The sequence below is a fragment of the Balaenoptera ricei genome, chromosome 4, assembly GCF_028023285.1.
Source record: "Balaenoptera ricei isolate mBalRic1 chromosome 4, mBalRic1.hap2, whole genome shotgun sequence".
NCBI lineage: Eukaryota > Metazoa > Chordata > Mammalia > Artiodactyla > Balaenopteridae > Balaenoptera > Balaenoptera ricei.
The window spans coordinates 145,788,246-145,810,611 of NC_082642.1; the positions used below are offsets into that span (position 1 = coordinate 145,788,246).

At 36.0% G+C, this 22,366-nt stretch overlaps 1 protein-coding gene and 1 non-coding gene across 3 annotated transcripts in view; both read right to left on the reverse strand.

Moving 5' to 3' along the window:
• Positions 1 to 752: 752 nt before the first annotated feature.
• On the reverse strand, positions 753 to 825 carry TRNAE-UUC (transfer RNA glutamic acid (anticodon UUC)). Its single transcript has one exon. It is a non-coding gene; the product is annotated as a tRNA-Glu (tRNA).
• Positions 826 to 7,475: 6,650 nt separating this feature from the next.
• The window catches only part of LTN1 (listerin E3 ubiquitin protein ligase 1), a 65,871-nt gene continuing 50,980 nt past the window's right edge, over positions 7,476 to 22,366 (reverse strand). For both annotated transcript variants that reach the window (XM_059921415.1, XM_059921413.1), the window contains 8 exons: positions 22,118 to 22,355; positions 21,706 to 21,780; positions 18,508 to 18,694; positions 14,901 to 15,072; positions 13,800 to 14,020; positions 11,897 to 12,091; positions 10,487 to 10,654; positions 7,476 to 9,890 (listed from right to left, as the gene is read on the reverse strand). In XM_059921415.1, the coding sequence (XP_059777398.1) occupies positions 9,828 to 9,890; positions 10,487 to 10,654; positions 11,897 to 12,091; positions 13,800 to 14,020; positions 14,901 to 15,072; positions 18,508 to 18,694; positions 21,706 to 21,780; positions 22,118 to 22,355 (1,319 nt within the window). In that variant the 3' untranslated portion in view covers positions 7,476 to 9,827. The remainder of the gene's footprint in view (positions 9,891 to 10,486; positions 10,655 to 11,896; positions 12,092 to 13,799; positions 14,021 to 14,900; positions 15,073 to 18,507; positions 18,695 to 21,705; positions 21,781 to 22,117; positions 22,356 to 22,366) is intronic.

Consider the following 22,366-nt stretch of genomic DNA (forward strand, 5'->3'; position numbering starts at 1 on the left):
ATAGATATTTCTCCAAAGAAGATATACAATCAACAAGTATATGAATAGACAGATGCTCAACATCATTAGTCATTAGAGAAATTCAAATCAAAACCACAATGAAATAGTATTACATATCCACTAGGATGGCTATATATAATTTTTAAAAATGCAAAATAACAAGTGTGGGAGAGACTGTAAAGAAACTGGAACCCTCATACCTGGCTGAGTGGGAATGTAAAATGTGGCAGCTGCTGTGGAAAACAGTTTGGTGTTTCCTTAGAAAGTTAAACACAGAATCACCGGCAATTCTACTCCTATGTATATACCCAAAATAATTGAAGACAGGTACTCATAAAAATAATTGTACACGAACGTCCAAAGAAGCACTATTCACAATAGTGAAAAAGTGAAAACAACCCAAACGTCTATCAACAAAAGAATAACAAGCCAGTTGTGGTATATACATGCTATGGAATGTTATTCAGCCATAAAAAAGGAATGAAGTACTGATACATGCTACAACGTGGAGGAACCTCAAAAACATGCTAAGTGAAAGAAAACAGGCATAAAAGGTCACATGTTATTCAATTCCATTTATATGAAATGTCCAGAAAAGGTAAATCCATAGAGACAGAAAGCAGGTTGGTGGTTACTAGGGGTAGGGTGGGAGGTTGGGAAGTAACTGTTTAATGTACTAAATGCTACTAAACTGTCCACTTTATTTTATTTTTTTATATTTTGGCCATGCCCCAAGGCCTGCAGGATCTTAGTTCCCTGACTAGGGATCGAACCCAGGCCCACAGCAGTGAAAGTGCTGCATCCTAACCACTGGACCACCAGGGAATTCCCACTGTCCACTTAAAAATGGTTAATTTTGGGAATTCCTTGGCAGTCCAGTGGTTAGAACGCCACGCTCTCACTGCTGAGGGCCTGGGTTCAAACCCTGGTTGGGGCACTAAGATCCCACAAGCCGCATGTCGCAGCCAAAAATTAAAAATAAACTTTAAAAAACTAAAATAAAATGGTTAATTTTATGTTATGTGGATTTCACTTAATTAAAAAAAAAACCTAAATCCAGCAAAAACTATACAACCAACAAACCAGTTAAGAATAAAAAAGCCTCTCTCTCCAGTCTTGATAACAGACTGACTGTTCTACAGCCAGTAACAAGTAAATTAGAACCAATTCAAAATCTATGTAATCAACAATAACTTGATTCAGTAACCTTGCCTCTGCAAGCCAATCATTCAGCGACAGTCTCACACTTTTGAAGGTCAACCAGTCAACAATAAACTTATCACTAAATCTTCTGCAAGCCAGCTGGCCAACAGGTCTTGCCAGAATAACCATGACTGTAAGAGTGATGTCAACCCACTCCACCTCTGTAACCAACACAACACCAGAACAATACCCGAGTCAAAAACCTTACGTAAAATTAGCAAATTGGATTTACTCAAAATGACAGGCCAAACCAGCATAACTCTCCCTTTCTTAAGTAATACAGGCTTTGTTTCAGATATCAAGTGGTAATCTTGATCTCTTCCTTGGACAATTCTCACATCAAGATTATTTATAATACCTCACTTGACAGTATCCCAATGGACCCCTGGACCAGCAGGAAAGATAAGCGGCCTCTTGAGTCCCAAACTCCAATAGTCCTCACATCTGTTGCCAGGTGAGTTTCTCAAAAACAATCTGAACTTTGACTAGGGCTCATTGAGCTCTACTTGCTGAATTTATTTTATCTAAGAGTTCTAAACAAATAGATCTTCATATAAGGTTACTTAGTTCTGTCTTTATGATAATCAGACCCACTGCTTGGTTTGCTTTCACTTTCTTGTTCATCTATTTATACAAATTCTTGTCTTATGTTTTCATATTTTGTCCCTTACTGTCTTGCGCCTGTTGAACATATAAGGAAGTGCTTCATAGGGAACAGATGGAGGCATAAGCTAAGCCTCCAAATCAACACAAGTTGGCCCTGAAGACTAATGATTCATTAGACTGATGAAAACTGGCTGTTAAAATGATGGGTTAAACTTTGCTTTGGGTCCCCTATGAGATCCTCTTAAGAGTTCTCCCCAAGATCTGGCAATTTGTGAAAGAAGTTCACTTTGTTTAGTCCATATTTCAGGATCAGTTGTTGGGGTCACTGATCACTTTGGCTTCTTCCTATCCTCTGCTTCGTTGAAGAACCTCATCTATCGTTAACAAACACACTCGACTAACGTAGTGCCTTTTTCTTGTTTGTCACTGATTTGTCTGTGTCAAAGGCACAACCTCCTGCTGGCACAATTTTCAATATAATCCTAACTCTTGTGCTTAACTTGATAAAGGCAAATTTTTTGCTAAAAATGTCTTAGAATTACAATAGCCATTACAGGGAACTTCTGATATATCAAAATTAATACATTTCAAAGGAGCTCTAGAAAAATTAGGGGGAAAAAAGCCTAAAGCATTCAACAGTCAACTTTTGACTGGTATGCTGTGGCCTCAAAATGAAACAATGACTCTTAGAAAGCCTCAGTGACAGAAATACCAGTTCGTTCCCATTCAAACCTACTAAACCCACCCTGCTTGCACCTTTCTCTCTACCCAGCTGTAGCTTTACCATCCACTAAAACCCCTTCTATCCTCCTGCACCTTCTTTTACCTCCAAAACAAGTAATCGTTTCCTCAAAGTTTTTCTTAACACAGATCATTTACATTATATATATTCCTTCAAAACTATTAGACCAGAATGCAGATCTAAACAAACTGATATTTGAACCTTGATCTGGAGTCAAGTTGAGAGCTTTCATCAAGAATTTTCTTAACCTTAGGAAGACAAATTTATGCAGAATTCAGAATTTAGTTTGATATTTATTGTCCTGGACTACCAGGTTTGTAACAACCGGTTCACTTAATTGTCAGCCCCTCAGATGAGGGCAAAAAGCTTAAAAGCAGCAAAAACAATGACAACAAAAAACCACAGAAAATTAGGAGATGGTTTAAATAACTCAGCTCTTCATAATTCAAGAAATGACCTTGAAAGGGTAAGCAAACAGGAAATGCACTACCAAGGCCATTTCAGATGCCTTTCCCTTAGGGAAAGTCTTAACAACTCAACAGCAACAACAAAAATTCAAAACTATGAACAAACAAAAAAGATGAATAAGTAGCAGTCTCCAAAAACAAACCCAGAAAAAATTTCAAACAATATTCTGGAGTATCCTCAAGAGCTAATGTAAAGGCAGACAGGCTTGTCCTTTTTTTTTCTTTTTTTTCATTTTCAAAAAAAAAAAAAAAAGACAAGCCTATTTGTTCATAGTTTTGAATTTTTGTTATTTCGTTACTACCTCTCTAGTAATGTTACTCCAGGAAACACTAGCACTTAACAATTTCCCGAACTTCTTCTAGACCCCTAGGGAGGAAGATCTATAAATACAGACGGACAACAATATACTGATATTGGTAACTTACCTACTACTAACTTTACCTACTAATAATTCTATTACCATAGTACATCAGACCCCTCAGAGTACGAAAACCACTCAAATAATGGAAATGTCCAACAATCTATAACTATTATTTCAGGACCATTATCAGAATATAGTACTTTCCTCATGGTACAACCATTGAATAAACGGAACTGTCAGTTAAAATTTACTGCAGAATTATTTTTTAAAATTCTGGAAAACGCTACATGTGACCAAAGTATAGCTGATTTTGACATATGACTACACTATATTGTGATTCAAAAATTAACCAAAGGATAAGCTATGATCCCAGAATTTTACAGGCAAAAGACTCTCAAGACATAGGTAAAAGTGTGTGTAGCTGAGTTTGAGTCCAGAGTGATTCTTCCTAGATTATCAAGAACCTTTATTTTTGTATGTACATGTAAGGTTAGGCCTGCACTGTCCAATACAATAGCCACTAGCCACATGTGGCTAATGATCACTTGAAATGTGGCAACTGTGACTAAGGAACTAAATTTCTAATTTTTATTTTTTATTAATTAAAATTTCAAAATAGATCCAGTTATTGGAAAACTGTTAAGTGTGTTTGGAAAAAACTTGGGTATATGAATTTACTTTTTTAACAGTAAATTTCCTGACATCTAAATACAGATAACGTATTCCTGATGAAAATTTCCTATCTAAATTGAAATGCTAAAAATTTAAAATACACTGGATTTCAAAAACTTAATATGAAAAAAGAATGTAAAATATCTAAATTTTTTAATTGATTATATGTTGAAATAGTATTTTGGATACCAAGTTAAACAAATTGTGTTATTAAAATTTCACCTATTCTTACATTTTTGGCTACTAGCAAAACTTAAGATACCATATGTGGCTCACACTATATTTCTACTGAATGGTGCCTGATTAGTCCATGCTCTAAGGTAACTGTTGTCAACTGGGGACAATTTTATCACCTAGGTGACACTTAGCAATGTTCGGACATTTTTGGTTCTCATAACTGGGATACTGCACTGGCATCTAGTAAGCAGAGGCCAGGGATGCTGCTAAACTTCCTACAATGCACAGGACAGGCCCCAAAACAAAGAATTTTGCAGCTCAAAATGCCAACAGTAGTGAGGCTGAGAAACTCTGCTCTAATGGTTTTTCAACAGCATCACACACATCAACAATTCGTTGCCTCTTACAGCCTATCCTTTGATCCAACAGCTTATTTTCTCTTGCATTGAGAAACTGCAGCCTAGACTAATTAGTTGAAGTACCTTCAGAATTTGTACTTAGTTCACCTTTAAATCTGACTGTATCAACAACAGCTAACATCACAATGCTGAAAGACTGAAAGCTTACCCCCTAAGATCAGGAACAAAAAAAAGATATCTGGGCTTCCCTGGTGGCGCAGTGGTTGAGAATCTGCCTGCCAATGCAGAGGATACGGGTTCGAGCCCTGGTCTGGGAAGATCCCACATGCCGCGGAGCAACTGGGCCCGTGAGCCACAATTACTGAGCCTGCGCGTCTGGAGCCTGTGCTCTGCAACAAGAGAGGCCACGATAATGAGAGGCCCGCGCACTGCGATGAAGAATGGCCTCCACTTGCTGCAACTAGAGAAAGCCCTCACACAGAAACGAAGACCCAACACAGCCATAAAAATAAATAAATAAATAAACCCAAAGTTTAAAAAAAAAAAAAAGATATCTGCTCTCACCACTTCTATTCAACACTGGAGTTCCTAGCCAGATGCCTCATAAAAGGCATCCAGAATGGAAAAGAAATAAAACTGTCTCTATGGCCAACGACAAGATCTTATATATAGAAAATTCTAAGGAATACACACACACTATTAGAACTAGTAAACAAATTCAGAAAAGTTGCAGGGTAAAAGATCAATATGCAAAAGTAAATCTGATGATACTATATAATGTATATTTTCACTTTCTCCTTCTCATTTTATCAACTGTACACCAGAACTGTATGCCCTCTCAAATCCAGAAACTCTCTTAACTTTAGCTGATAAAAGAGATTCCCATGATTATGATTCTGCAGTTCAAGAAGTCCATGCCCAGAACAGACATTTTGAATACTCTACAACTAAGTTCCTACAGATGTCGATTGTTAATGGGTCTTATCTTAAAGAATGAATGTTATCTGGCTATACAATAGTATCCAGGACTTAACCAGATAGGCTCAAGTGGTCCAACTTATGGTCTTCTATAGGGTACATCACATTACTAAAAATAAAAGAGTAAATTGATATACTGTAGCCAGTATTTTTGAAATAGCACATCAATTTGGAATGCCATGGAAACTGAAGTTTCTTAACCTCCTCAGGCACCCCTATAAAATCTGGACAACAAATATACAAATTATTTGATGCCTTGGTGCTACACAAAGAAGTTGCTGTCCTTAAAAAGAAAACCACAGGTTAAAAAAAAAAAAAAAAAAAGACTTTAATTGGAAATAGCTGACCCGCACGCCAAACACTCTGCTTAGCCCAAAGTCCTTTTGCAAGGAACTTTTACAAAACAGAAAGAAAAATTCATGGAGAGGTTCAAGGATTCCACCATAAATACACAAAATTTTTGCCTCTAATTTTGAAAACCAAACAGAATAACTGGACTGTAAAACCTAAAGTATAAAATCTGGCAAAGCCCAAAGAGCCTTCTGGTCCCACCAGATAAAACCTAGGATGGACACCTGCCAAATTCTTCCATAAGACAACTCATTATAGTAAGGACAAATTGGCCATGATAGTAAACAAGCAGAGGGAAAGGGAGTTCTTGGATGCAGAGGATATGACTATCCAAGAAAAGTCTTAAAGGAGAGCAAGAGTAGAAGACTACTCGCCTACTCTTCAAGATTAATTATAAAGATGTTTTTTAAAGAAAAAAAAATGTGTGTAGAATTAACACAGATAAATAGACCAATGCAATAGAATACAGAGGCCAGAAACCAATATACATACAAGATTCAGTAATATAAGAGAGGAGGCACTACAGAGTCAATGGGCAATGGGTGGACTATTTAATAAATAATATTATGAAAACTGGCTATCAATATGGGGCAGGACTTCTACCTTACAACAGTCACAAAATTTAGTTTCAGGTGAATTCGGTATATTTTGAAATTCATAACTTTTAGAACAAAATATATATAAAAGAATTTTTTTTTAAGCCTCAGGGAAGGAACCAATTTTTTAAACCTAACACAGAAAAGGCTCAAACATAAAGGAAAAGAATGATCAATTTAACCGAAAAATTCTGTATAATTAAAGACAGCTACAGACCATGTTACAGTCAAGCCACCTACTCGAAGTATCCCTGTAAGAGATACAGCATTAGGATCAAAATAATAATATATAAAATCCATGAGAAAAATAGGCACATAGATAATATATTCACAAAATAATGACCAATAAATATATGGAATAAAGCTAAGATTCATGGTAGCCAGGGAAATACAAATTAAAACAAACAGCTACTATCTCACAGCTCTAACTGGAAAACTTCATAAGTGGTGAGACTAAGCGTTTTAGTGATGACTTAGGAAAACCAGAATTCTCTTACACTACCACTGGGAGTGCAAACTTGCACATCACTTTGGACAGCAACTTGACAACATCTAAAGTCACAGAGCATACATCTAAAATCAGAGTATCTACCACCTGAAATACCATGTGGGTGCATATGTCCAGAATATCTAGCACATTTCATTTGCATGAGAAAATATTATCAAGAATGTACACTTGCAGCACGGTTCAAAATGGCAAAAAATAACAATTGACATGACCATTAGTGAGGGAAATGGTAAGCAAACTGATATAATGATACTAAACAGCAGTTATGTTGAATGAGAAAGCAAATTACAAAAGAGCACTTGTGATAGGCTATCATAAACTTTTAAAAAGCTGCTATATATTATTTATGGATGCAAACACATGGTAAAATATAAAATCTTAAGTAGAAAGGAGTCACACCAACTTCAGAATAGTGGGTTAGCTCTATGGAGGGAAGGAGGAGATGGCCTCAGGGAAGAGTACAAAAGAGTAACATTTTATTTCTTTAAAAATCAGAAGCATATATGGCAAAATAGTTTATGAAGAGTACAAGGGCATTTATATTATTATTATTATGTATATTTGAAATATTTTGCAATTAAAAAGAATTTTAATGGGCACATATGGTATAACAATCAAATAATAACATGAAGTATTCACACCACAAAAACTTGTCAAGTAATAACATTAATTATTTTAAGCCACAGAACTTATGTACATACATTACAGCATGTGATAAATATGAGTTAAAAATAAATTCTAAAATTTGCAATTTACATTAGGGTTTTAAATTAATAATTTTCCTAATGGGCTTTGAATCTCATGCAATTTTAAAATGTCCTTATGCTAGAATTTTAAGGGATGCTCTCGAGTTATCAAAGCTATATAAATAAACTTTAATTAATGTGATATTCTGAATTTCAGTTTTATTTTGGAAAGCTTTTTCTTTAGCATATAAACAATAACAAGCTTTACATTTATATTTACAAGTCTCTAAGAAATGTGCTAAGAGTCCTAAGTATGAAGAGTAGGTATCCCACTTAATTATAGTGTTTCACCAAGAACCTGATGCCCTAAACAATAATGTGGAAAAACAATGCTCCAGTATTCCCTTTTCTTTTCTACTTGGGGTTTGGGTCAGAAATCAAGATGTACCAATACTGGAAAAGTTATAAACAAAGTCTTATTATAAAACAATTTTTAAAGGAAAAGTGTGTAATTTTCACAGAGGAGTAACACAATCCTTTGGTTCTACTATGTCAGAGAGAGACACAGAAAAGAGAGAATATTTTAAGAAAGGGGTTAAGAAGAGGTAGTAGCATTTTGCTATCTGTACTTCACTTACTGACTCCTTGAGCCTCAAGACTATAAGATAATAAATACTACAGAGAAAAATTTAGGAGACAGACAAAACTGGGCCGGACACTGCATCTACAAATACAACTCGAGATCTTTAACTCACACGTAATAAATACTTCACTCTCCACTACAATACTCTGACCACATTCATACTATTTCAATAATAACCATTTTACCCAGTTGATGGTAAGCAGTAATTTTATTTAACATGAGTTGCTTTTTGCCAATTAAACATTTGCAACAGAGATGATCAGCTGATCCTTCAAGTAACCTTGCTATTAAAGATGCTAATATTTCCCATGTGATGGAAGACTGCAATAAAATTATTCCAAGTTCCAAACTTCCACAGTTTTATATTTTGGGCACGATTTTTAAGGGCAATAGTGCTGTGGCAAAAGGCAGGTTTGCACCTACCCCATTTCAGCCTGTTAAACTGAATTTTACTTAGTATTAAAATTCTTAACTTGTACTTCTGAAGGCTAGAAAAAATTACCTCCCTGCAACTCTCTAATTTACTGTAACTTTGACCAGTAAGAATAGCAAAATTTGCTTACAAAATTGAAAGCCTCCTACTACATTTTTATATTTTTTGTTTTTTCCACCACTTAAAGTTTCAGAAATAACTCATTTATTTCTTCGCTCTTGATAGAGGAATAACTACCACTCTGCTTCACGAATAAAATAATCTAACTCCTGTTTCTCTCAAATTCTCACCCTCTGGAGACTCATTCCAACTGAGTAATAAATTCACTGACAAGTCTGCAATTCAAATTTCACTAGTACAAGGAAATTCTTCTTCTACAGTAAAAGGTCAGTGTTGTGAATTTAATTTTCTGAATTTCATAACCCTTTATAAATGGAGGCACCTTAAAGTTCAGTTTATACTCTTTTATATAGGATTTCAGAGCATGCTTTAAATAGCTTAAGATAAGCTATATTAACAGCTTAATGTCATTTTATCATTAAAATAATCTACAAATATCAGAATACTAACTTTGTTGTCGTAACTAATAAATAAGTCTTAAAATATCTGTAAATGTAAATCAACCCTCTCAATTCATTTACCTCACTCAGACTGTTCTAGAACATAGATCAACAAACTGAATGGGTTTATCAGTATAATACAGTTGTACAGCGCTTTCACAAATTCCAGTTCTGTAATTTAGGGTTTTTCCTTATTTATTTTTAAATGTACAAAGAGATTAAACTATTAATATAAATATTTTCTCTCCAGTATGTAATATTCTTATGTAAAAGAAAAGGTTTCCGAACATTTACAAAGCAATCTAAAGGTAAGTAAACCTGATTTTAGGATCATTACATTAACCAAAATAATTTTCCAGAAAAGGTCCTATTTGAAAGAATGCTCACTGGCCTTCTCACATCAACACTTCAAGATGAATCCAAATCCACTGCCTTTGCTTGATTTACTTCAGGGATCAATTCCAATGGGGAAAAGAAAAAAATCTCAGAAAAAGGTCTCACGACAGAGCGGACAAGTGGATTTGTTGCTAGACGTAAACCATTTGTACTGAAAAAGAAAAGTGTATTTAAATGTTAAAAACTTTTAAAATTGCCATTTTACATACACATCTCAAGTTACCTTAAAATAATAAAGTAAGACAAGGGAGAATACTGAAATGTTTGCTCCCCTCCGCTCATCTCCAAAATCAACACAACTCAGTATTCCTTCCAAAGGCCACACTGTGACGCTTTCCACCTAGGCTCATGCACGCAACCACGAAGATGTGTAAGGAAGACCTCCTGTGAAGGAACTGAACATAGGGTGGCTTTCTTTCCAATATGCTGTTTAAAAAGAGCAAAATCTCTCATGCCAGATGGCTCTCAGTTCCAATTTCTTCAGTCTCCTTTACGGTGTAGATCTTACAAGACCATCTATTTTTTGAGTGCCGAGAGCTATTTTAGAAACATCCACTTATTAAATGGCTTTGATGCCACCACTCTCAGTAAATTACTAATTATCTTTCACAAATTTTGAAAAAACATTTGTAATATGTCTCCCATTAACCACAATTAAGAGTTTAACAACCACTGTTTTCCAAGGTTAGATATCATACATATAGAATATATATAAGATATAAATAAGTTAATTTCTCTTTAGCTTACCAAGCAGGCTGAATGGAACTTTTTCTTGCATGTTCTACAGGCTTTTTTGGGAAGAGAATAGTTGAAACCGTGAATGACTGAGAAACAAATCATACAATCTTCAACACCCTCAAAACGTTTGTCTACATTATTTTTCCATAATGCTAAGCCTTCCATAATACTGCCATTCTGTTAAAAAGAAAAATAGATAAGTAAAGTCAATATACACTGAAGACCACCAGTATTATTTTTATTCAATTTCACAAATTTTAAAGTTGTATTATAATTTGGAGAGAAGAGAATCTGCTTGGCTATATTCACGATTCTAAGTTTTAAGAATACTGGTTTTTAAAATGACCTCCCAGGTTTTAGGAACCAGATATAATTTTTCTACATTAAAGGCAGACTTGAAAGAAAGGCTCCTGCCCCAATTTTCAAGTTTTATAGTCTTAGCTTATTGATGAAACTTTTTAAATAATTAAATCATTTGGATCAGCTCTCCTAACTTTTAACTAAAAATGATGAAATTAACTATCTCACCTACTCAAATGCTGATTTGTTCCAGCTCTACAATATTGGTGAATATACTTGTTTTAAAATAATTTTTCTTTACTGTAGAATGTCTGAGATACATCACAATGTGCAAACAAAACTAGAGACTTACAATTTGTTTAAAAGGCAAAGGTCTTTGAAAGTACTGGGATTTCTCTAACCACAAAAGGAAAGTTGAAATGTTAAAGTAAAGTAGCTCAGAAGACATTCATCTGTCCCATGTCTCACAAAAAGATTCCCTCTCAAACTTTAATACCATGTATTGTTCTGTATCATCTACAATGTCAATGAAGTAGAGTCAATTCTTCTCAAACACCAGAAAAAAAAGCTGTAAAGCCTGAAAAATTAAAACAGCTTGGCAGGGGACTTCCCTGGTGGTGCAGTGGTTAAGAATCCGCCTGCCAATGCAGGGGACATGGGTTCGATCCCTGGTCTGGGAAGATCCCGCATGCCGCGGAGCAGCTAAGCCCATGTGCCACAACTACTGAGCCCGTGCACCACAAATACTGAGCCCATGTGCTACAAACTAGGGAAGCCTGCACACTCTAGGGCTCACGTGCTGCAACTACTGAAGCCCGTGCGCCTAGAGCCCGTGCTCCGCAACAAGAAGCCCATGCACCACAACAAAGAATAGCGCCCGCTCACCGCAACTAGAGAAAGCTCGTATGCAGCAAGGAAGACCCAAAGCAGCAAAAAAAAAAAAATCAAACCACGAGCTTGGCAGGTTCAAATCATTTAGGCATGTATCTGTTTATCCAACAAAATACAGTATCTATTTCTACTTAAGCAGAAGAGATATTTTGTTTTATTGCCCTTTCAAATAGTAAATCAGCAATCTTTCTCTAGTTTAGAAAGCCAAATGTGTACACAGACACTTACTTGATGGGTGAGGTAAGTGCTTAGCTGCAGCATCCAGTTTCGCCACTGCTGAACGGCTACTCCAACTCTTTTCCCACTTTCTACTGTTATTGAACCCAATGGATAATTTGAAGGCAGCTGTATTATAAGTTCAATAACTATATCTTCAATAGTATAAGTGGCCATGACTTCTCGAGTAGCAGCTCGAGCTTTAACCTGCAACACATGGAAGGTAATTTTTTTTGCCAAATTTCTTTTCTTCCCTTTCATTCAAAAACCATCTTGACAGGTTGACTGCTAGCAGCCAGTCCTCATTCAAACAAAACACGGGTAAACATGTTCACTTATCTGACATGAGATATTTAATAAATAGGTTCAAATACCTGAAATGTTTTATAGTGATGTTACGACATTCAAAGATGTTTCAAAAAGAAATGCACTACTCATTAAAAAGTATGTTTTAGTATATTAGGCTTGTCACATCATAGTTTTTGCATAGACCAATAACAGAATGGGTTATTATTAATTATTCCTTCTTTTCCAAAGCTAACGTATCAAATATCACTTCTATTTAGATGTTTTTCAAGTCTTTCTCTACCACAGAATTCTCCTGAGCTTTAGAGCCAACCAGCAACTGCCAGAATATTTATACCTGATCTTGATTTTCTTACTAGCATTGCAAACTCAACATAAAACACAAATTATCATCCTTTAAAGATTTATTCCTCTGGCTTTCCTATTTCCACACTAAAAACCGTAGCATCATCTTAAAATTCTCCTTCTACCACATTCCAGATATTAACTGGTTGCAAGTTTGGATAAATCACCACAAAATTTCTCACATCCCTCCCCCTTTAAGGACTATTCTCACCGATACTGCCTTCCCTGGGCCCTCCTCATAATGTCCACACATTACAAGTCTCCCTAACTATTCACTTGAACCCAAGCTCCATGCCAATAGTCCATGTTATAAGATTTCAGTCAGAGAAATTTCACAGATTATAACTCTGACAGTGTCACTGCCCCCAAAGAAAAATTTCAGAGAATTCCCTGGTGGTCCAGTGGTTAGGACTCCACACTTTCACTGTTGAGGGCACGGGTTCAATCCCTGGTTAGGGAACTAAGGTCCCGTAAGCCACGCGACACAGCCAAAAAAAAAAAAAAAGGAAACAAAACAAAAGAAAAATTTCAGTGGCTACATAGGCCCAAATATTTTAGACTGTTACTTGAGGCCTTTCCCAATATGGCCCCAATTCATCATAGAAGCAGTTTGTTCTCTATTTACCTTCATGAATCCTACTCCATATGAATACTGGGCTATTCATCATTTCTTAGGCCATCACAGAAATTACATTCCCATCTTCAAGCTTTTTGCTTTTACTATACTGTTTTCTCTATATTAAATGCTATTCCCCATAAAAAAATCCTGCCTACCTCAAAGTAAAATTCCTCCATAAAGTCTCACCTAATCCCCTCAGCCAGATGAACTTTTCCCACTCTGTTCGCAGAGCACTGTTCCTCTTAATGTGCCACTTTCCAGTTTCCAATGCAAAAAAACATTATCAGTATCACTCTTTTCCCTTTATTAGATTGTATGTTATTACAGGACAGGAATCTGACCCTTCTAAACTGTTCATTTTGCAGGTGACTGGCACACAGTGCCTGGCATCTGTAAGTATCCCAATATATATTTTGAATTAACTAATGAATGTTCAAAAACTATTTGGTGGGGGTAAATGAAATTATAACATCACTTTAACCTATGCATTAATTTGAGATTTGATATCCAATAATCTGAAAATAAAGTGGACAATTTCTGTAAATTCTGAACCAAGAGTTACAATTGTGACGATACTCACTACAACCGACAGACATAACCAATACTGAAACAACTTTTCTAGAAAAAATCCAAGACAATACTAACCGTCATGCCATTAAATAGCTGTGTACTTGTTTGCACAGAAGATATTTCTTGAAAAGAAAGAACACTGCTAACATACTTGCTTGTAAATCTATCTACAATACTGAAAACACGCTTCTCACTACTATTCCACCACAGCCTAACCATGGCGGGCAAGTCTTTTAATGTCATGTGATAGACTGAACAAGCCAAGTGTGGAATATGGTATGGAAGAGTTGAGGTATCTGAGGAAAAAACAAATTCTTAGTTAGTAACATATATTTCTTACATAGAATAACAGACTAATATTAGTATTTTCTTAGAAAATCATTTTCAATTCCTTAACACTAGTGCTAGAGCTCATAAAACAAACATACCAAAGAAACCAGAACTCTAGAGTATTAGCTTTTTCTCACACATTCAAAATGAACAATTAGAATTGTAAAAAGAATGAAAATCCTGAATGACACTGAAAAATCTGCCTAGAAATAGCCCTCTTTATTTCACATGAAAGATCACAAATACAGTGAAACACACACACTTCAAAGAGGAGGAAGAATTAAAGATTCTTTTTTCTTATAAATTATGAAAAAGAGTCTGGCCTCCTTTACTTTCCCCAGAGCTCACTGATGTGTTATGCAAAAGTTCTAGAATCCCACCTCAGTACTCACAAGACAAAGTCCCATCCTCAGATCTCCAAGGCATTTAAAAAATTCCTATTCTCAGGAAATCACTTATAACACTGCGGCACAGCTAGATGCATGCATGTCTATCCCTTCAGCTAAAATGTGAGCTCCTGGAGTGAAAAATAAATTTTACTTATCTTTGTTTCCCCAGCTGAAGACTATTTATTTACAGGCCTACAAAACATTATTGTGTAACAAATACTCGTTTACTGAGTAAAAGATAATAGTCTCAACAAAGTAAGCTTCAAAAATTAATTAAATTCTTAACAACCTTATCCACAAAATCTAATTATATGTCCTATTTAGAGAAATATGGAAAATCTGGCACTTCAACATTCTCATAGCCAGGACGCATGTCTGGGGTTATTCTCCATGCCCTCAGGGTAACCTGATCTGAACCTATTCTCTAAGAAAGAACACAAACACACATCATACTGACCTCTAATACCCAACTGGAGCTCTTCTGTAAAGAATGTTTTAGGGTCCTTATTGGAGAGCTCAACAGCTGTCTCTGCAAAGGTCGGATTTTCTGGCATAAGCCTGAACAGGTGATAGAGCAATTTATTCAAGCTTTTTGTTTTTCGAAGGTACATTGAATACAGAGCTCGAAGCTGGTGGAGAGTAAACAATTTTTGTTAGGAAACCCAATTAAACCAATACAATCAGTAGATATGAACAAACTAAAGTGTAACAGACTGTACAAGAACACAATACAAAAATGAATTCATGTGAACACTGAGAATGACATGGAAGAGTGCTATAAAATACATGCCACAGTCTTACTTTCCAGTTGTGTCATTTGAAGGCACTGCTCCCCCTTCTCATAAACCAGCAGAAGTTTTCACTATCCCCTCATCAGACATATGCCTCTAACATCTTTCTCAAACTGTCTCCCTGTTGATAAGTTCACCCCCACTTGGAGTCTCTGAGCTGAGAAAAACCTATTCGCCATTCCCCACAGACGATTTGCTCACTCTCCTCCCAAATCTTCCACACGTTCCTTCCGCACCATAATCTCTAATCTTTCAAAATTCTGCTTAAAACTAATCCCATTTTTATGGCTGACCTCATGCTATATCAAACATTTCAGCATCCCTTTATGACAGCACAAACTAGTATTTCAAAATGTCTTGGGGTCTTCTCATTAGTTGTTTTATACATCAGGAAATTTCACAAAAAATATGGATTTTTTTTCTGGTTTCTTTTTTAAAAACAGGAAAATTTGGCACCACTGGGTGTACTATAGGTATCTATGTGAGACATGTGCTTTAGACTTGTTCCTCAATAATGTAGTTTTCATTTGTTCACATTTACCTTGTAGCTCTTTGCTATTTGTACCTGTTTTAAAATTATTTCTTACACTATGTTTCTTCATAGTACAAATATACCATTTTCTGAACACTATGAACGGTCAAATACAAAGATCAAGCCATAGTATTTGGAATTGATTCTTAAAAAATTGATCAAAGAACCTTTACAATGAAGAAATCTGGAGAACACTACCTTTACCAAGTAACCAAACTTAACATCACCAATAAAAGGACACATGACATTCTGTGCTCCTGAGGTGAGGCACTGAGAATACATCACCACTGTGCAGTAAATACTCTTGCTGAAAAGCAACCAGAATCTAATTTTGAGGAAACTACCAGACAAATCCAAATTGGAAGACAGTCTACAAAATAACTGATCCGGTGAATGACACCAAAGAAAAGTAGAGGAATTATAAGCTAAAGAAATATGACAGACAAATGCAAACATGACCCTTGACTGAAACCTCAATATAGAAGGAAATAAAACTATAAAGGACATCTGACAACTGGGAAAATTTAAATACAAATTAGATAATATTACTGCATCGAAATTAAATTTGAGTGTAATATTTATATTACATTTATGTTGAAACATGTCCTTGTTCTTAGGAGACATATGTTTAAATACATTTGGTAAAGCATCATGATGTCTGCTGTCCACCTTCTCTGTAAATCCGAATATTTTTCAAAATAAAAAGTTGGAAGCAAAGTAGAATTTTTAAAAAAACTTAATACATATGTCAGTGGGCTTTTATAAACACATGTCTATTACCCAGCAATCCCACTCTTAGGTATACAACGCAAGAGAAATGAGAAATATTTGTACACACAAAAAATTTATGCACAAATGTTCACAGCAGCTTTATTCACAATAGGCAAAAAGCGGAAACAACCTAAATGCCCACTGGATGACTGGATAAACAAAATGTGGTATAGTCATACAACGCAATATTATTTAGGCATAAAAAGTAATGCCATACTCATACATGCTATACTATGAATGAATTTTGAAAACATTATGCCATATGAAATAAGCCAGACACAAAAGGCCACATATGTGAAAGGTCCACAGTAGGCAAATCCATAGAGACAGAAAATAGATTAGTGGTTGCCAGTGGCTGGGGGGTTTGAAAGGAAATGGGAAGTGACTGCAGATAGGTAAGGGTTTTTTTGGGGGGGGTGTGTGGAAAGATGTTGAAAATATTCTAAATTTAGATAGGTGCACAATTCTGTGAATATACTAGAAACACCAAGCTGTACACTTTAAATAAATTTGATGATATGTGAAATATATCTCAGCAAAACTATAAAAAACACACATACAGGTGCGTGCACACACACACACCTTTGCTTCTAATGCAATCTGATTCACTAGTTTTTTTAAGAAGAAAGTTAAAAACAACTCAGATTAAGGACCAAAGTTTTTAAAAATTTTTCAGTTTGTTTTAAGGATTCCTCTAATTAGTGTTATTTACTGGGTTATGCTGGTTTATCTGTTGACAGCTCAGTTCAATTTCTAGGCTCAGTAAATGTTGCTGTAATGCTTTGTGCCCCCTTCCCCTCCTCCACTCTGGCCTAATGGGAAAGATGAGGCGTGGCAAGATTCTTAATTTCTGAATATAAGATAACGAGAACGAAATTCTTACACATAAAAACTTCAATTTGCTGCAATTTTTTAGAGACCAATAATATTTTAAGAAACAAATTTAAAAGCTTAACAAGGAGCTCTTGAAATACATCATACAGCAAATTAAAATTAGCTCAAATCACAAACATAAGTGGTAGGACTGAAAAGAAAATAATTTGAACATCTAGATCAGTGTTGCCTCTGTGATTTTTGATTTTCCCCTTAAACAAATGCAAAAGTGCTTATGTTTATATATTTATACCAAGGTATGGGTTATTGGTAACGTAAATTATAACTTAAGGATTCTAAAAAATCACATTGGAAATGAATGCCAAGATGTTTAGTCACACTTTAAATATGTAATAATTAAGTCTTTTTGTATTAACCTGTCAAAGAAGCCACCTACTTTATTAAACTGATTCAATCAATGTGTTAATCTTTTTAAAAGTGGGAATCTGTCTAAAAGAATTTTTAAAAATGGAGTAGATTTCTCCAGCTTCCTTCTTAAACATGAGACAACAGAGACATCTAGTGCCTGCTAAAATAATTTGGTCAAAATAATTACAATAGGATATTTTCTTTATTTAGCGATAATGGTTTGAATTATATAAGGTAGTATTTCACAGATCTTTCTCTAAACACTGATTTTCAAGTAAGGTAAATTTCCAATGATGTAGTAATTGACATCTCCACAAGAGTCAGAAATTGACCAAAGGAAAAAGAATAGCAATATCCGATTCTTTTGAAACTCTTACTGTGGTAGCACAAAATTAAATTATAGAAATCTGGTTTCCTGCAATAAAAGGACTTGGTGGCTACATTCAGTTAGAAAAAAAAATTGATCCAAGCACATTCCAGAGATTAATTACTTTTGCAAAAAAACTGAGTGTGTATGTGCGTGTGTCTGTGTAAAAACCTGCGGGAGGATGAGGAAGCAGAGACAGAAATAAATTTAGCAAAATGTCTGAAATTAGCCAGATAAGATTAGATTAAAATGTGAGGCATTTCCCCTTTTTTTCCAAAAGTAGGGGAAGGAAAGGGTTTAGGACAGTAACAGAGAAATACATATAGGACAGAACTGTCAAAAGTCGTCTCATTTTATTTACCTGAGATGAAGCAGCTTTGAAGAAAGTAAGTATTAATTTCCAAGTGAGGAGGTATCCCAGAACATAGCAGAAGTCTTCACTCAGTGGCTTAATAGTAACTATCTGTCCAACAGGAATACACCCCAAAACATTTTCTAGTAAGTCTTCTTGAGTGCTAAGAAGAGACATCAGTGCTGCTGGTGGTGACCTAAGAATCAATGATTAAACACCACAATTTTCTTCATAACTCGTCCCTTAACAAATTGACAGCACGTATAAATGTCAAGCATTTAAAAAAAATCTTTATTTTCCAAAAACCATTTTAAAAGTCTCCCTTTATAGATTCAATTTTGACCCCTAATTCACAGAGGCAGTTACAGAATTTGAAAGACATAAAGTATTATATAAATATATACCTACATTTCCATATTTATAAATATAAAAAATATAAAAATATAAATATACTTTTTATATTTATAAATATATAAAATATGCTATAAAATATGAACTCTAGAGGTTAGCACTTAAAGGAAAGACCCTTTTACAAAACATATATTTCAACCTTCTGTTTTATAGATGAAAAAAAAAATCAGATACCCAGAGAAGCTAAATTATTAGTCTGAAGTCCCTTGGCTAGTCAGGGGAATGATTAGGGCTAATAAATCCTATCGGGTCCTTTATCATCCTATAAAGGGTAAAAAGACTCTGTTTCTTCGATGAAGTAAATTTTAACATTCACATTAATTCATGACAATGTGAAGTAATTTTCTTCTTTACCGAAGTACTGCACTCATTAACACTTACAGATGAGCTTATAAGATTCTCAAAAAGTGAAATACTTGCGTGTATCTCCTGTCAAACTCCCTTCTCTCTGACATTCTAGCTTGGTTCTCTCCTTTCACCTCTGTGATCTTTCTTCCCTTGTGGTTTCCTACTACCAGTCCATAAACAAGTCTTCTTTAAGCTTCTGCCCTTAAGTTTTTACCTTCAACACCACCATCTCCTGTACCAACCCTTTTCCATTCCATACCAACCGTCACTAGATTTTACAAACAACAGCTCTCCACTTTCTACACTAACCTCCATGCACTGCTATGACTTCTGGCATGGCCTCCCCCTCCGCTTGCTTCCTCGTACAGTTTAGGCTTTATACTATTGCCAGAATCAGCTGGTGGTATCCCATCTTCTACCAAACAATGCCCCGATTCCTAGAAAATGTCATTTTGAAGGTCCTTCATTACCCTTCCAGCTTCATCTTCCACTCTACCCTCCTTGCCTACTCCACACATATTCATTTATACTTTTATTCAACAAATGAGCACTATTCATGACTGTTTTATGCCAAAAAACCTGGGTCTGTGAATATAGTCAGGAACAAGAGACAAAAATGTCTGCCTTCACAGAGCTTATATTCCAGTGGAAGAAGATCTAGACAATTAAAAGATACGTTAAATGGCAACTATTCAATATTCCCCAAGCATTTCCTGAACACTCATGCCTCAATGCCTTTGCACATGGTGTTCGCACAACTTTTCCCTGCCCTACTAAAATGCTCCCTAATCTGAAAGGTCCAGCATAAATGTCTCTTCTTCACGAGAATGTCTTCTCTTCCTGGCACAGCAGCTGTGTCCCTCTAACATCATCCTTTTTCTTAGCACTTGTCATACACTGTCTTCTATTATAGGGTAAAGTCATCTATATTAGATTATAAACTCTTTAAGAAAAATACTGTTTACCTAACACTGTATTCTCCCCTCAACGTTTAATTAATACTTTGCACAAAGGGGTGCACAATAGATTTCTGAATTGATATACTCTTTCCACAGCTCCCATGTGGCCAAAGACAGTTTTACTAAACGGTAGCAAACTGAAAATGATTTACGAACAATTAAGAAGAGAGAGTAACTATCTCTTTGGGTGAACTCCAAATTTCATTTGTATCTTACAGATAAACTTACAAGACCTGAAGGAACATATACTCTAAATTTAGAGCTTTTGTATTGCCTCCGTCTTCTAAAGTCATTATGATGGATTATGAGCATTTAATAAAGCAAACTACAGATGGTCCCCAACTTATGACGGTTTGACTTACAATTTTTCAACTTTGCAATAGTGTGAAAGCAATAAGCATTCAATAGAAACCACACTAAGAATTCTGGTCATTTCCCAGGCTGGCGATGTGGAGTACACTACTCTCTTATGATGCTGGGCAGTGGTGGTGAACTGCAGCTCCCAGTCAGCCACGTGATCACGCGGGTTAACAACCAATACTCTCACAACCATTCTTACCCAGACAACCATTCCACTTTTCACTTTCTGTATTCAATAAATTACATGAGATATTCAACACTTTATAAGATGGCTCTGTGTTAGATGATTTTTTTTTTTTTTTTTGGCTGCCTTGGGTCTTCGTTGCTGCGTGTGGGCTCTCTCTAGTTGCGGTGAGCGGGGGCCACTCTTCGTTGTGGTGCGCGGGCTTCTCACCACGGTGGCTTCTCTTGTGGAGGACAGGCTCTAGGCGCGCGGGCTTCAGCAGTTGTGGCGCACGGGCTCTAGAGCGCAGGCTCAGTAGTTGTGGTGCACGGGCTCAGTTGCTCCGCGGAATGTGGGATCTTCCCAGACCAGGGCTCGAACCTGTGTCCCCTGCATTGGCAGGCGGGTTCTTAACCACTACGCCACCAGGGAAGTTCCCGTGTTAGATGATTGTGCCCAACTGTGGGCTCATGTAAGTGTTCTGAGGCTGAGTAGGTGAGGTTAAGCTGATGTTCAGTAGGTTAGGAGTATCAAATGCATTTTTAAAATTAATTAATCAATTTATTTTTGGCTGTGTTGGGTCTTCATTGCTGCGCGTGGGCTTCCTCTAGTTGCGGCAAGTGGGGGCTACTCTTTGCTGCGGTATGTGGGCTTCTCATTGTGGTGGTTTCTCTTGTTGGGGAGCACAGGCTCCAGGCACGTGGGCTCAGTAGTTGTGGCTCACGGGCTCTAGAGCATAGCCTCAGTAATTGTGGCGCACGGGCTTAGTTGCTCCGTGGCACGTGGGATCTTCCTGGACCAGGGCTTGAACCCGTGTCCCCTGCATTGGCAGGCAGATCCTTAACCACTGTGCCACCAGGGAAGCCCTCAAATGCATTTTTGACTCAACACAATTTTCAACTTACAATGAGTTTATTGGGATGTAATCCCGTAAATCAAAGAAGCTCTGTATTAAAAAAAACTTACAAGGCTGGTTCTTCTTCTTCATCTCCATATGACTTTAGATTATCCTGATCATATTGTGGGAATTCAGGCATCAATCTGGAAGTTAGGATATTTAAATATATTAAACGGTTCATTGTTAAATCATGCTTAAAAGCAGAAAGACCAATACTTATTTTGTAATGAGTATATTTTTTTTACTGAGTTTTTTCTGAAATAACCCATTATGGCCAGGACTATCTAAATGTAAACTGTGCGTGGAGAACAGTGACCTAAAAGATCAAAAACTTGGCATCCCTGTTATTGAAATGCATAGTCAAGCTTACTTTGTTGTTGTTCTTACTGTGACTTTTTTTAATGACTAAAAGTTAAAGCTAAATATATATTCCATTTTTTTAGAACACCACGACATTGATTCAATTGAAAGAATTCTTACTTGTATAGCATATGATAAACAGCAATTTGCACAGGTCGAGCTCTGTAAAGGAGTAATGGGGCTAATGTATTTAACAAAGTCTGGAGATATTCTGGCAAGTTTGTTTTTTGGCCAGCAACCAATCTTGCAGGGAGTTTTTGACTCAATAGCTGATCCTTTGGGATATAAGTTAATGTTTCACACATGGGCTTCAGCATTGCATTCTGAAATGATGTTTCAGATGTATCTTTGCTTTCTCCTGATGACAAA